The sequence below is a fragment of the Hippocampus comes genome, unplaced genomic scaffold, assembly GCF_001891065.2.
Source record: "Hippocampus comes isolate QL1 unplaced genomic scaffold, H_comes_QL1_v1.1 scaffold2, whole genome shotgun sequence".
Classification (NCBI taxonomy): Eukaryota; Metazoa; Chordata; class Actinopteri; order Syngnathiformes; family Syngnathidae; genus Hippocampus; species Hippocampus comes.
In genome coordinates this window covers 1,105,725-1,121,287 of record NW_017805139.1, presented here as the reverse complement: position 1 = coordinate 1,121,287, position 15,563 = coordinate 1,105,725, and the positions used below count along the sequence as shown (strand labels likewise).

General features: G+C 41.8%; 2 protein-coding genes across 5 annotated transcripts in view; one reads left to right on the top strand and one right to left on the bottom strand.

Moving 5' to 3' along the window:
* The first annotated feature begins 400 nt into the window (after nt 1–400).
* On the top strand, nt 401–6,319 carry sord (sorbitol dehydrogenase). The gene is made up of 9 exons (XM_019867580.1): nt 401–542; nt 635–668; nt 1,135–1,299; nt 2,649–2,808; nt 2,926–3,044; nt 3,959–4,024; nt 4,110–4,288; nt 5,696–5,817; nt 5,923–6,319. The coding sequence occupies exons 1-9, from the start codon at nt 489–491 to the stop codon at nt 6,086–6,088; spliced, it is 1,065 nt and encodes a 354-aa protein (XP_019723139.1). The 5' UTR covers nt 401–488; the 3' UTR covers nt 6,089–6,319.
* Nucleotides 6,320–9,075: 2,756 nt separating this feature from the next.
* Nucleotides 9,076–15,563, bottom strand: part of apba2b (amyloid beta (A4) precursor protein-binding, family A, member 2b) — a 44,017-nt gene continuing 37,529 nt past the window's right edge. For all 4 annotated transcript variants that reach the window (XM_019867563.1, XM_019867560.1, XM_019867561.1 and 1 more), the window contains 6 exons: nt 14,493–14,678; nt 12,856–13,035; nt 11,457–11,669; nt 11,243–11,362; nt 10,853–10,993; nt 9,076–10,769 (listed from right to left, as the gene is read on the bottom strand). In XM_019867563.1, coding sequence (XP_019723122.1) covers nt 10,698–10,769; nt 10,853–10,993; nt 11,243–11,362; nt 11,457–11,669; nt 12,856–13,035; nt 14,493–14,678 — 912 coding nt within the window. In that variant the 3' untranslated portion in view covers nt 9,076–10,697. The remainder of the gene's footprint in view (nt 10,770–10,852; nt 10,994–11,242; nt 11,363–11,456; nt 11,670–12,855; nt 13,036–14,492; nt 14,679–15,563) is intronic.

Sequence of the window (15,563 nt, the reverse complement as noted above, 5' to 3'; positions counted from 1 at the left end):
ATTCTTAATTATTTTATACTTAATAATGTGTGCTAGATGATTTGAAAACGATGCTAATCTTTTAATGCGTCAGTCTCCTTTCTCGAAAATCTTTGGCATGGTCCGCCATGTTAAACAGAACGAGTCGACCTGTCTGCATTTTAAAGGGGGAATGACTGCAACACAAGGTATTAAACAAGATCAAGAAAAAAGTAGTAACAAATGCATAATATTTAATAACATTTTTTTTAAACCTATGAGAATTAATATCGTCGATAGGTGCAAAAATGTTTCTGTTCTATTTTTAGATATAAAGGCATTAACCCCTTCACAGTGGACTGCCCCGCTCATCCTCAACCAATCACGGATATGGTTTTCGGTCCAGCCCCCAGACACTGTACTTTGACACTTCAAAACATGATAGTAGACCCCACCTTTCGCTCTGTCAGTCGGACTTTAGTTCGCTTCTCTGCTCTCCACGCGCGTGGCAGCACCGAGGGTGTTCTGTTATGGAGCAAGACAATCTGTCCGTGGTTCTGCACTCCAAGGGAGACCTCAGACTGGTACAATCTCACAATAGAAATAGTTTTCACTTGGCAAGTTCTTGCAAGGTGTGTGTACTCTCAACACCAGGTTGTGTTTGACTGTTCCCCAGGAGAAACGCCCTGTCCCGGAGCCAGGTCCTAATGGTACGAAACTCCAGCGCATGTCTTCTTTAAAATATCACTTGGCTGTACGTAACCCATAAAAATGACCGCAAATACTTATGCGTTTGCATGTCTTTGACATGAATTTATTAATGTTGATTTCATGTCTTGCGGGTGTTGATCTTGATTTAAAAGTTGAACTGTCATTCCAGAATTGGAGGACATATTATGTCCCACCCATCAAATTAAACACATACAAAACACAAAAATATCCAGTTTCTGAGTGTCCTGACAGCAAATCTAAAAATACTAAACTAAAAGAATGCTTGAAAATAGTCTTAAAAATACGAAATAAGTCAGGAGTACCCCCTAAAATGCCACCCCACCCCCAAAAATGACCAAATTGAATCTGAAATAAAATGGTTAAAATGAAATTTAGATGTCATTTTGTAGGTGTTCCCTATTCAATATGTGTACTCCTCAAAGTTGTGTCATCTTTTGCCTTCAGAGGTTTTGCTCCAGATGCACTCAGTTGGTATCTGCGGTTCTGATGTCCACTACTGGCAACACGGCAGCATTGGGGACTTTGTGCTGACGAAGCCAATGGTGTTAGGACATGAAGCAGCGGGACGGGTGGTAAAGGTCGGCTCTGCAGTCAAACACCTTCAAGCAGGTGAGTGAACCGAAATGCCTCATGGTTGGGAAATAGCATGAGTAAAAATTCCCACACTCTAAAGTATGGAATTTGATTCTAAAAATTTCCCAGTTTCGAAAAGTATGGGAAATGGATGCTTTGTGTGGAAAATATATCCGTTTCCAACACTGTTACCACGGCTAGCATAAAGGGTCTATGTCAAAATGAATCATTTTTCAAGAACAAACTCATTTTATTTTTATTTTATTTTATTTTTTTTTCTCAAGAAAGTTAAACTGGCATTCAATTTCAAAAATAGCAATGTGTTTTTGAGCAATTTGTCTTCTGCCAGTAACTAACTGCACCTTTTTCATTGCCAAATCGATACATCCACAGGTCGTGGTGTGAGGTCAGAAGCAGAACCAGATGCCAAATTCACTGTGTCGCCAGTGTGGACAAAGAAATATAGCACACTATTAAGTTTTGTTCAAATTGGATCCGGGCGACATGCCGTTGCATAATTACATCAACACAACAGCACTCCAAAACTATGCTGAATCGCTAACTTAATATCCTCAGTAAGTGATCATTTATTACTCTGACATTGATTAAAATGGTACAAACATGGTGCCGCGCTGGCTGGTGATTGCTGTGCCTTTTAACTTCACGAAAGCAAAAGCCTGTGTTATGCCATCCTACTAAACTTTTTGGAAATCCATGAGTGATATGATACGACAATGAGATTACCAAACCCATTAATGCAGGTGGAAATTCATCTGCACAAACTCACCTCATGATGAATGATACTTGTGGCTGTTGAAGGCGATCTCGAAAAGGATATGATGATTGTACAATGGGGAAAATCGTCCTCTGCCTGGCTTCCAAAACTTGGTCAAAACCAAAAGTAAAGCCAGGCAAGGAAAGACATTTTTTGAACAAGGCAAGTCAATGTGCTTCACACAAGCAAAGACCTAAAAGTATTTCCAAACACAACAGTTAACGGCATGCAGAAGCAAAGCAGAGGAAACAAATGTAGCTTGCAAAAATCACTAAAAGAACATACAGTACAATGCTAACATTTAAACAAATTAACAGAACATTTTTAAAACATTAAAAAAACTACTAAAAACAAAGACGTAAACATAGGTTTCTAAAATTATATATATATATATATAAAAAACAGATATTATACAAATGTCCAAAATCTTTTTTCCTTTTAATTTTACAAATAATTCTCTGAATGTTTTTTTTTTTTTTTTTTCTAGGGGTTTTTTTTTTTTTGGGCTGAAAAGTCTGATGACTTTAGGGCCTGGAAAAACATTTAGAATGTGGACCCCAGAGCAACGCGCGGGGTCGTATATTACACATTTGTCTGTTTTGAACTACAGGAGACAGAGTGGCTGTTGAGCCAACTGTTCCCCGAGAGATGGACGAGTTTTTCAAAAGCGGGCGCTACAATTTATCGCCGACTATCTTCTGTTGTGCCACGCCGCCCGATGATGGCAGCTTGTGCAGATACTACACACACAGTGCCAACTTCTGTTACAAGTAACGCATTCGGCTCTGCACCAAGAATTACCGAACGGTGTCTGTCCACTGACAGCAACACTCTTTCTCAATCTTTAGCCACATCTTCTTGACTTTGAAATGTGTTTGTCTCTCCAGGTTGCCTGATAATGTGACATTTGAGGAGGGGTCTCTGGTTGAACCTCTGTCCGTGGGCATCCACGCCTGTCGCAGGGCCGGCGTGACCCTCGGGAGCACCGTGCTCATCTGTGGTGCAGGTATTTTATTTAAATCAAACGACAACAACTAACAGTATTATTTTGGAATGAGAAACTAATATACAAAGGTGTGACTGAATCATGCCTGTACAAGTACCCTAAGGAATCTGTTTGTCTTAACAAGGGGGGAAAAAAACTGCTGAACATTAACATTTGTAGCAGCAGACAAATATTTCACAGGAGAGAGGAAGCTAATGGACAACTAAAACAGCCACAGTGCAATGTCTTCAAGTCAAACGCATTTTGTGTTGTGTGGTTAGCAGTTCCATCATTTCAAAACGTGTTTCTGTCCATCCATTTTCAATAGCGGTGGTCCCCAACATGATTCCACGTACTTTGCCCACAAACTGTCTTAACAATAACACCTTTGACATTTTAAATAGATTTTTTTTTTTTTTTTTTTTTTTTATGATGTTACCCACTGTGTCATAAAACGAAAACAAAACAACACTGCTCACCCTTTGACAAGACCTGACAAATGTGAAATGGGCTAGGTGTTTGCAGAGAGATACTAACACCTTGGTGCAATTTTTATACCACAAAATACCGTGAGCAACACGCACCAAGTGTATCATACACCCGCCTAATCAGCCTTAAAAGCAGTTTTTTCTCTGTACTTGAGTGAAATACAGTCAAGCGATTTGCTGGTGTCCTTCATTATGAGAGTGAATAAAGAGTCAAAACATCCTGCTAAAATGTAAACTCCAGGTGTTAGTTTACCTTTGAGTCACCTTTCCCTCAGGCAACTTTGATGAAATTCTAACTTGCAAAAATTGCGGTGCATTAAGTCTTTGTCTTGCATGTCGTTAATTTAGCATTCAAAAGTCAACTTAAGGGTCAACGTTTTATCACTCTTTATGGTGGTGTGTCATGTGGTTGTTGCTACATCTTGTCTGTTCATTTTTGTCTCACAGGGCCAATTGGGTTGGTCTCTCTGCTTGTGGCCAAGGCAATGGGCGCTTCACAAGTTGTCATCACGGGTAACATGACTTCCATCATGAACACAGCAGATCCTTTCAGCAAATCCTGTCTGCTTTGATCTAATCACCTCACTGTCCCATTCAGATCTGTTCCCTGAGCGTTTGGCCATGGCCAAGGTTTTGGGTGCAGACTTCCAGCTGACTGTGAAGCAAGGGGACGGACCTCAGCAGTTGGCCAAGAGGGTGGAGGGTCTACTGGGAGCTCAGCCTCACATTACGATTGAATGCACTGGCGTTGAGAGCAGCATCCAAACTGCCATCTACGTACGTGCACTGGTCCGCACCCTGTTGAGGTTCATGCAGTGGGCGCAGAGGATTATTCGCGGCTAAAGTTCATAAAAATTCACCACCCTGAAAAACTCTGTTTTTTTTTTTATTGCTGAAGGCTGTAAATTTCCCCAGTGTGGTTTTTTTTTTTAAATAAGTTTAAATAAGTTTTTCAGGACTCAGATATGTGCTTGTTGCACATCTCAGCCTGATTATGTAATTGGAGGAAAGAGGCAAGCATTGAAACATCGTTTCCTGGCTTGCTTCGTCACATTCTGTTGTCACCTAGTTTCCATCAAATGTGGAAACTAGGTGGTCACGACCTCCCTATCTGAACAATGCCAGCAAAAGTGGCGGAACCTGGTGGAAAGAGCTGACATGAGCGCAAACAGCAAAAGGGTGTTTGGAGCCTAATCTGACAAATCGAGAACGATCCTTAAGCCCCGTACCAGCAGTACTTTACAACCACAACCACAGCCACTGATGTTGCCCACTAGCTGCTCCTCAATCAAAAAAGAAATCAAGACCAAAGTTAGAAAGACTAAACCACTCCCAAACCTGACAAAGCCATTATCCCTTGAAGAACTCAATGTCCGCATGAACAGTCTTAAGGCTACAGGCCTAGCAACACCTTCACAGAAGAGATCAAGCACTTTGCATCTGATGAATAACTGCGGAGCGACAAAAACAACCCAAAGAGTTGGAGGAAGACCACGGTCATAGCTCTTAGATGTTTGAGTGAAAAAAACGGGCCATCCTGGCCAGATGATCCTTTTCTATACAGTGAACTGCCATTCACGGTGGCTAGGGACTAGGCCCAGTAATGAATCGCAAGAATCTATAAAGCACCTAGCTGATGCCATAGAACTTTTTTATTGCTTTTGCCTGAGCACAAAAGCAGCAAACAGGTGAGTTTTACAGAGGAGAGTTTACAAATAGGTGAATTTGAGCATGCTGAATCACAATAATGTGGGGTTCATTGTATTAGACAATGAGGAACTGCATATCTGTGTTTTATTTTTTGTGGCGCTATCGAAGACTCTGAGGATCCCTCCAGACCCCTCTCTCTCTCTCCAGACTGCCTTTTAATATCTTTTGTGCGACGTCACCAGCAGCTAATTCACCCACGTACACTACGACATGATAATTCTTCCGTGTAGTCTGGCGCCAGACGCCGCCCGGCACTTGACAATGACAGATCACGGGGCCCAGCTGCCCAACCATGGGTGTCGAACCTCGCTGAATTTTCCGAAACAGATAAGATTTCCCTCTTAATGGATGGGCAGGCATTCCACAGATTCGATTTCTTCTGGAGTGTTTTTATCGTGTCATGCAGTTATTGATATTTACATATTGAGAACACTGCATTGGATCAAGTAAGACACCGATGCTGTGCTCTACCAGGCGACCCGCTCAGGAGGTGTTGTGGTTGTGGTGGGCCTTGGATCAGAAATGGCCACCATTCCTCTCATCAACGCGGCCACCAGAGAAGTGGACATCAGAGGCGTCTTCCGCTACTGCAACACGTATGTAAAACCTTCGCCTCTGATTTTGGATGTCAATTTTCTCTTACTTTATTCCCAAAAAACATACAATAGTTAAAAAGAATGTCCATGTTAACTGTTTTGCAGTTGGCCCATGGCCATCGCCATGTTGGCATCAGGAAAAGTGAATGTGAAACCTCTGGTGACTCACCGTTTCCCCCTGGAGCAGGCCGTCCAGGCGTTTGAGACCACACGTCAGGGTCTTGGGATAAAGGTCATGTTAAAGTGTGACCAGAATGACCAGAATCCCTAAACTGCAGCGAAACTGACTCCGTTTACATACGGCCAATAACCCTTCCAATACTCAAATGTTAGCAATATTGTGCTTGCGCAATACCATGTAAACACCTACAAAAACCCAAATACTGTAAGATCATATTTGTTTAAAAAAACAAACAAAAAAAAAAAAACGAAGACCCTGGGTTGCTCCTTTTCTAACCTGCAGATTTGGGCATGTAAACATGTTTCAGAATACATACATACAGTGGTACCTCTACTTAGGAACGTCTCTTCATACGAAATTTTGAAGTTACGAAACGCCTCAACAGGAAAATATTGCCTCTTGTTACGAAAGAAATGTCAAGATACGAAAGGTAAAACTACAGCATGGGCTGCTACTCCCAGCTCCGAGTTTCCTGCACGCAACGTACTTATAGCTGTTCTGCCATTGGCTATTACCGAGCATCATCTTGGCATCCCATTGGCTAAGAGCCACTTCGACTGTTACGTCTGTGTGTAGAGAGATATGTATCGACGAGTCGTCATTCAATAGAAATGTGTAAATGCAGCGTCCTCGTCATTCGCCCCTCGGGCCATGAAGCGTTCTGATAGTTTTACGTAAATGTGAATCACCCAGAAAAAGTGTTCACCAGTCGGGCAATCGCTGCTTTGCCTTGGACATTTTCGAAGGATTGTTAAAAGCCGACAAAAGCAAACGTTTGTGGATTTGTTCTTTACAAAACGCCAGGCAAAGACCACTTCTGAGAGAAAAGAAGAACTAAAGACGGCAAAAAAAAAAAAAAACCGATGAGGACGAGTTAAAAGTTCAATGACCATCATTTTTATTCTTGATTCATTGTTTTTTACCTTCTGCACAACTCTCATTTATTGTGCAATCACCTAATTGTAACATGTATTTGTTACATATTTGGATGCATTTTTATGCTTTAAAGAACATTTATGTCTGAATTTTGGGGGGCTTGGAACGGATTTGGGCGTAACGAAAAATATTTTCTCGTTTAGAAATTTCTTCCAGAACCAATTAATTTCGTAAGTAGAGGTACCACCGTACTCGCTACTTCGCGGTTCAGTTATTGCGGCTTCACTTTATTGGCGTTTTCATTTGTGACCACAACTTCATCCATTGCAGTTTTATCTCTCTACATTTTGCGTGCTTTCTTGATATTTTTCTTCCTTCTAAGTCGGACCAGTCAAAAAACGTTTGATTTTCTGTTGTTTGAGGGGAAATTTGTTTTACAAAAAATAAGACCATGAACATTAGAAAACATCAAATTGTAAAAATTAAAGGGTGGTATTGTGATATGATTTATATTACATATAATACAAACTAATTTTACACCAAATTTTTGACTGCTTACGCTTTTGAAAACACTATTACTTACTCATATGGTACGACTTCACATGCATTTGTTCGTTACTGCCAGAAGGGGGAACTAGAGCATCAAATTCGAAACGACAGGAATGGGAGATGTTCATCCCCCGCCTGAGAAGACCACCATCATGAAGTTCCCGAATTGGGGCGAATTGAGCGAATGATACTGGAAAAGGTGGTGGAACGCTGCTTAAAAAAATATTGACTGTTTGGAAACATGATTGCAGTTATCAAATTAAAATTCATTGGTTTGAACATTGAAAATATTGTCTCTGCTTTTACTACGTTGTGTGTTGAAAGCAAACTGCACGAAAAAGAAATATTCACATGCTATACATAAAACAATCCATTGAAAGGCAGTATGTGCAGCATGGCGATGTATTCTTGTGCCATAGTTTAACACTAACCTACACTAAAGTAGGTTATCGTCACAGTAACAGTAAATATAAGCATGAGAACACTTGTAGGCCCTAAATCCAAAACAATCTAATGAATAACAATGAGCCTGTCGCATATTTTCTCACTAGCGTGCAAAATGTATTTAGGGTGTTCATTTTATTGCATGCTGTTTGTGACCTCAAAGTTACATGTCAGAGCGCTGTAATTCCTATGTTGTTAAAAAGCAAAATGTAGTTACATACCATTAAAGATACCTGAGGGTGTCTTATTTGATTTTATTTAGATATTTACCTATCTGTTCAAATGCTGGAATTTTAAAATCACAAATCAAATGTGCCCTGTCCATTAATGTAGAACTCCTATTGTTACTTTATGAACCATCGTGTTGACCAGCTGACTTTGCGTGACTATTGTGAACTGGTCCCCAACCAAACATATGGCACATGTAGGGAATCAACCATTCACATTCACACTTATGGACAATTTAGTCTTCATTTTCCGTAACATGCATAAGCAAGAGCACAACATGCAAACGCAACACAGGAGGGGCTGCGATGAGGTGACCCCCGATTGTGAAGAACACGCGTTTGGCTACAGTCCACTGTGTAGCCTTGATACGACTATCCATCCATTCACCTATCCATTTTGGAAAGTGCATGTCCTTGTCAGAATACCAGGTGAGTTGGAGAATTTCCCATCAGATTTTGGGCAAGAGGCGAGGTACGCCCTGGACTGGTCACCAGCGAATCATAGGGTACATGTAGACAAACAAATCATCACTTTTGATTAAATGTAATGGCGGCCCGGTAGTCGAGTGGTTAGCACGTCGACTTCACAGTGCAGAGGTACCGAGTTCAATTCCAGCTCCGGCCTCCCTGTGTGGAGTTTGCATGTTCTCCCCCGTGCTTGCATGGGTTTCCTCCGGTTTCAGGTTTCTTCCCACATTCCAAAAACATGCATGGCAGGCTGATTGAACACCCCAAATTTTCTCAAGGTGTGAGTGTGAGCGTGGATGGTTGTTCATCTCTGTGTGCCCTGCGATTGGCTGGCAACCGGTTCAGGGTGTCCCCCGCCTACTGCCCGAAGACAGCTGGGATAGGCTCCAGCACGCCCCACGACCCCAGTGAGGATAAAGCGGTTCAGAAGATGAATGAATGATTAAATGTAGTAGAAAGTCAGCTCACCCACACAAGCACAGAGAGACTCCACACAAATGAACCACATAACGGTATATCCAGCACCACAATTTAATATGTGCCCCTGTCACACACAACCAGCCAGGTTTAGTTCAGATTTTATTATCTTGCCACAATGACATGATACAACATTACGAGGCATGCACACCGATAATGTTCATGTGGTTAAATGAAATAGCGTGCATTGTTGAAAGCGTCACTCTGTGGTAAAGCTTTTACTGTCACAGTGTCATTCAGTTTGCTCTTTCCCTCCCAGGATCCAACGCCAACATTCAAGTGGGGTGGGCGACGTTTGCAATGGCTAAAATGGGGAGTTTCACTGTTTTCTCTCTCGATGATAAGCACAATACTGTACAATGCACATTTCTTTTTCAAGCCAAGTCACACAAGTAAATGTGACTTGACTTTTTATGTACAGACATTCTAATACTTGGTATGGCAATGGGGCAGCTCACACAACACGTTACATTCACAGTCCGCTCATTGTTTACATGAGTTTCTGTCAGGAACACCAAAAGATCAACATACACAAGAGGAAGCAGACAAAATAAACAGTTTTTTTCTCTCCATACAACTGATATCAAAAGCATAATTGATACCTCTTGCTAGTTTTGTTATTGTTATTTGAATGTGCGTGTTTGTACATGAGATATAGAAAAGTCTTCAGCCTTAGTGTGTATTGCCATCCAGTTAAAACCAAAGTACAGTAATATGGCATTGCTCCCTCAATCCGGAATGCACAAGCCACACTTTCATTCACATGTATCGATTAGATTCATTGAGCATATTTTGACCACAAACATCTCTGCTTGAACTGGCAATCATTACCGTATCCTGTTCTTACCATACATGTCTGTGAAAGCTCCGTACATCGCCTGCTGTCACATTTTTGACAAGACTATTAATATGGGCAATACGTAAACAGCTGAATCTATACAAGATATACACTGTGTTACAAATGATGATGCAAATGACGTTTTTCTCCGATTTTTACAGATAATCCGTGCAGATGGCACTCAGCATGATTTCCAAGTCAGATAAGTTGTTTTGAAACAAAAACTGCCAAAAACTTTTTGTCGTAGATAAAAATTGAGGTTTTGATCAAATGCACAGTTCCAAATTATTATGCAGAACAGTGTTCAAGCCATGAAAAGTGCATTTTAACAAAAGTGGTGTTTTTATTTTGGAGGAAAAAATGCTGTTATCATTGGAAAGTGTGTTTAAAAACGTCCAAATTAGACTGTAATCCGAACGATTTGAAAATTATGCGGAGTGCCATTTGCGTAAACTACTCCGAAATAAAACACAGAAAAACACGATTTGCAAAATAATTTGCAAGAAATGCAGTGTGTCTTCAAATATATTGCACTGTGCGTGAATATAAAACCCAATGGGAAGCCTTCATTCAGCACCTGTAAGTCTTTCCATCTCTTTGCAGGGATACAACAGTACAGACAAGACGAATAAATAAACAAACAAACAAACAAAAAAAATTCACACAGTTTGTTCAGCTCTTGAAATGGGAAGCGAAGAAACAAAATGGCTGTTGCAAGTGTCATACAAACAATGAAGACAGGATGGGGAAAAGAATCGGCTTGTGAATTTGTACAATGTTAGATTTTATCAACAAAGCAACTGACAGTCCGTTCCTCATTTTATAAGTACATTGGTGTCTCTTGGCCAGTGAGGAGTCGGAACATGGCTGCAGGCATCGTCTTCATGTGAATCTAAAAGTCAAACAAAGGAAACCAAAAGCTCAGCCATGTGACGTGCGCACGTGTGCATGTGTTCGTGGGCGTGCAAGTGTCACCTCGCCAACAGAGTTTGAGAGGGCCTGGACAATCTTCTCATGTGCTGTGGCCACAACGCTCTGCCCGTTGATCTCGATGATCCTGTGGCCCACCCGGACCCCCCCTCGCTCCGCGATGCCTCCCCGCATTAGACTGCAAATCTAAAGTCAGAACAACACAAAGGAAAAAAAAATCCTCATTTTATAGTCGTGCATTAAATGCGCGCAGCCACCTGGGAAAGTGTTTCCAGGCTAGGAAGACTCAGTTTACGATGAACTGATGATGTTTCAGAAGATTATGAGATTTTTTTTTTTTGAATGGTCATTTATATGCTGGCAGAATATTGGCTGACAAGTCTGGGACAGGTAACAGAAAGCCAAAACAAACTAAAGCTGTCGCTGGACACCTACGATGCCATTCTGCACACTGAATCCCAGCTGATACTTGAGGTCAGGTCTCTTGATGAGCACTGTAGTAACAGGAGGGCAGCTGACGATGTTCATTTTCACCTGCACCTGATTCTTTAAGCCCTTTAACACACAAAGAAACACAAAGACATGCGATGAAATGCTGAGAAAAACAGACTCTTGCTTTCATATGTGATTCAGTGTTGTACGCGTGTACCTTGATGATTCCCTGACAGGTAGCGAGCGGCAGCCCCACAAGGCTGGTGTTGTTGATGGACATGATCTGGTCTCCGATGCTGAGCTTGCCCGAGCGTGCCGCAGGACCGCCGTTCATCATGTTGGCTAAGATGACAGTGGGCAGGATGGAGCCCCAGCCGGACTCCACAATTACCACGCCGAGGATCTCACCTTTGCTCTTCTCCAGCTGCAGCTGTGGATGGAAGCAGGGGAGAGTTCCCGTTTTAGTATCCACGCACTCGACAGTAAACAACGTGCCCTAAGACAAAGTCTAAGCCATACGCTCAAAGTCATCTTGAGTCTTATTCCCTTATTCAAACAAAAATCAGTGACTCTAATGTCCGCGAGAAACAGTGGCGCTTCGGCATCAGGGGGCACTACTTCAAGTAAAAATAAATAAATACATAAAATATTGATAATTAAAACGAGTATGCAGATATTTCAAAATATATGAACAATATATGAAGTTACTATATTGTTAATGATGAGTGAAGTTGCTTTGTTTATCTGTGTTGGCCATTTTGTGACGCAATTTGGCACATCTTTACACATTGACTCGAATGTTTGATATGCACAGCAGCTCCTCTTCAACACAATCGATAGGGCCAAGGTGGGGGGCAACATTCCAGTGATCCTAAGATGGCCGAGGTCATATCCGACTGTAGCGGCACAATTTTAAATCCTGCAAGAGCCTCAGGAATGAGTCATCTAGGGTAAATTAAAACGGTAGAAAAACCTTCCATAATCTGGATGTCATGTAATCCAGTCATCTAGTTAAAAATATGAAGGTAAATATTTGAAAATACAAGTTGGTCCGTTATATCTCCATCCTTGACATGTGAAATGAAACCTGCCTGCTTAGTTCATCTTAATATTGTTACAGAACTTCAGGAAATGTAACAATGACAGTTGATTATAAAGACGCCTAGCCCGATATGTGTCCTGTGCAGTATGTTACTTAGGATTGCTATAACCTAATGCAGTCAGTCAAGCGGAATGGTCACAATGGGCTCCTGCAGTTGTTTACAGCACAGCATTCGTTGGCTGTAAATGAAGCAAGTTATTCCAGGAGACTTAATTGCTCGCCAAATTGCCCGTGGCCTCAAAGAAAAATGCACATGCTACACATCAGCTGTTTGCAAAGTCTCTCTGCTCATACAGCAGAAAATGTATCATGTCGTGGAAAAAAAAGGCAGGAGTTGACACGCTTTGACCTGATTTGACTGGATCGTCTGCAATTAATGAAGCAACATCTGCAACATCATTATGCTGCGTCTGATTGTCTCTCAAACAATGTGAATGATGAGTACAGTAGCAAATGATGGCAATCTCCCCCCCCCCAATCCCTATTTATTTATTTAATTTCAAACCTTACTCACCTCTTTGCAGTTTTCGGAGTTGGAAAAGTGGATGAGGTCATCGTTGTACATCTCCTGTGTGTTGATGATGTCACTGTACTCCTTTTGACTCAGGTCCTCTGGGTTAATTCCGTTGGCTCTCAGGAACTCCTGATAAGCTACACTGAAAGCCTGGCCAATGGACTGGGCGATGAGCTGCGCCTGTATCCAACAACACAATAAAATTCCATCAACGAGGTCACCCAATGGAACCAGTGATGCGAAGACAGTTAAGCAAGTGCATGTTGAAAGACGTGACTCATTGTGGTGATCCCAAGCAGAAAGATGTTCCCAAAGAACATAATGTTGTCATGTAAAACATCATCTGAACAGATAACTTGACATCAACTAAGCCAATATACTGTACTAAGAACCTGATTTCCCCATGCATTTACACGTGAACGTGAAGACAAAGCAGAACAAAATGGGCAGGATTATTTGCACTTTCTACAATCTTGTTGAAGAATGAAACACTGAATATGCATCCATTCATCAATCCATCCATTTTATGATCCGCTTATCCTCACAAGGGTGGTGGGGCGTGCTGGAGCCTATCCCAGCTGTCTCGAGCAGGAGGCGGGGGACACCCTGAACTGGTGGCCAGCCAATTGCAGGGCACACGGATGCAAATAGCCATTCGTGCTCATAATCACACCGAGGGATAATTAAAAGTGTTCCATTAACCTGCCACGAATGTTTTTGAAATGTGAGAGGAAACCAGAGTACCCGGAGAAAACCCACACAGGCACGGGGGGAACATGCAAACTCCACAAAGGAAGGCCAGAGCTGGAATAAAACTCTGCACCTCTGCACTGTGAGGTCGTTGTGCGAACCAGTCAAACACCAGTCTGTTTCCCGCGGCACGCACAGTTTTTGAGACGCAAGGAAATTTCTCAGTCAAAACAAAAAAAAACTAAGGTACATCTTTTTTTTTTCAGCAACGCAGGGTCGCAGTTTGACCATCGCCGCCATTGTTGTTTTGATCTTGCGTTAGGTAATCTCGCGTGACGAGATTTCGGTTCTCGCGAGACGAGATTGGCGAGATCGGCCTTCACCTCGCGGGAAGCAGACGATTGCCAAGTTGTGTCACGTTAAAACAAGTGTTGCGAACAAGTGTTGCGAAAGCTTATTGCGGAGATATATCACAGAGGAAGCAGCTAAAGTTGGGATAGTTTTTTTGCGATAATAAATTGACTTTGAGAAAGCCTTGCATCATTGGAAGCAGAGTAAAGAGAGGAGAATTTATGAACTCAAAGACTGAACCATGGGATGAAATAAGAACCTATTTCTCAGCAAATCTTGTATGCCCGAATTAATGAAAGTTTTGCAGCATTTGTTGATAAGAAATAACCCTATATTCAATGTACTGTATATTGTTGTTGTTTGTGTTAATATCATATGCGGTGATAACTTTACAGTTTAACCCCAGCGAGTCCCAGGGACTCGCTGATCAGCAAAGTATGAGTCCCATTATGCATTTAGAGAGTCCCGAATTTCGAATTCTGAAATGGTCTACTTTGACAATTGCATAATTGTGGGGCCAACATGGCAATGACAAATTTTACTCTTCAGATTTAACTGGCAAGGGTAACAATGACATCGCAGTTCAAGAGACTTACGTCTTCAGACTCAAAGACATGGCAGATCATCTTGTACTGTTTCTTTGCCTCAGGGGCCCCTGGTGTGGTTTCAATGCAGTCTTGGGACGCTGTACGTGACATTCGACGTCTTGCCATGAGTACCACGATGTTTCCAATATCAGCGATGTAAGATATGGTGCGCAATGCATTGTCCATCATCGTTTCCTGTGTACACAGTGACAAAAAAAAGAACACATTTACACTACGGTGACAATGTATAAAATGCACAGTACCTTATATAACACACACTCGTTTTAGAAAAAAATGAATGTATTTAATATGTAAAGACATAAAAACAGTTGGGTTTGATAAGCGTTTGTTGTTATATTCATTCATCCATTTTCCGATCCGCTTTATCCTCACAACTGTCGCGGGAAGTGCTGGAGCCTATCCCAGCTGTCTTCGGGCAGTAGGCTGGGGACACCCTGAACCGGTTGCCAACCAATCGCAGGGCACACGGAGACAAACAACCATCTGCGCTCATACTCACACCAAGGGACAACTTCGAGTGTTCAATCAGCCTGCCGTGCATGTTATTGGAATGTGGGAGGACACCGGAGTACCCGGAGAAAACCCACACAGGCCTGGGGAGAACATGCAAACTTCACACAGGGAGGCCGGAGCTGGAATTGAACCCGGTACCTCTGCACCATGAAGTCGACGTGCTAACCACTCGCCTACCGGGCCGCCACCGCCCTTTATGTTATATTAAATTTGTTATATTAACTGATGCACATACAGTATTCATCATGCTTACTAAGTCGAATAAATAGTAATGCTTTTTCCGTATAGGCTTTCACAATGAAAACACTCATTTCTGTTATCATTTAATTTTGCATTTGCAGTTCAGGTAATCACCTCATTATTGCTGTGTCGTGGTTTAATCGATTGCCTGATTTGTACATCCCATTTTGGAATTATTCTCATTATGTTTAAGTGTCAGAAAGCCCATTTCATCTGCTTTGTGAAACTTAGATTCCAAAGTGGTTGATTTTAAAGTGCTAGGATGATTGGAGAATACATTGTAATGGCTGAGTAGACACTGCATTG

Bases quoted from the DNA above. Each gene is read 5' to 3' on its own strand.
- sord (XM_019867580.1), top strand. From the start codon at position 489: ATGGAGCAAGACAATCTGTCCGTGGTTCTGCACTCCAAGGGAGACCTC. The intron at 543-634 runs GTACAATCTCAC...ACTGTTCCCCAG, and splicing joins CCAAGGGAGACCTCAGACTG to GAGAAACGCCCTGTCCCGGA. The intron at 1,300-2,648 runs GTGAGTGAACCG...TTTGAACTACAG, and splicing joins AGTCAAACACCTTCAAGCAG to GAGACAGAGTGGCTGTTGAG.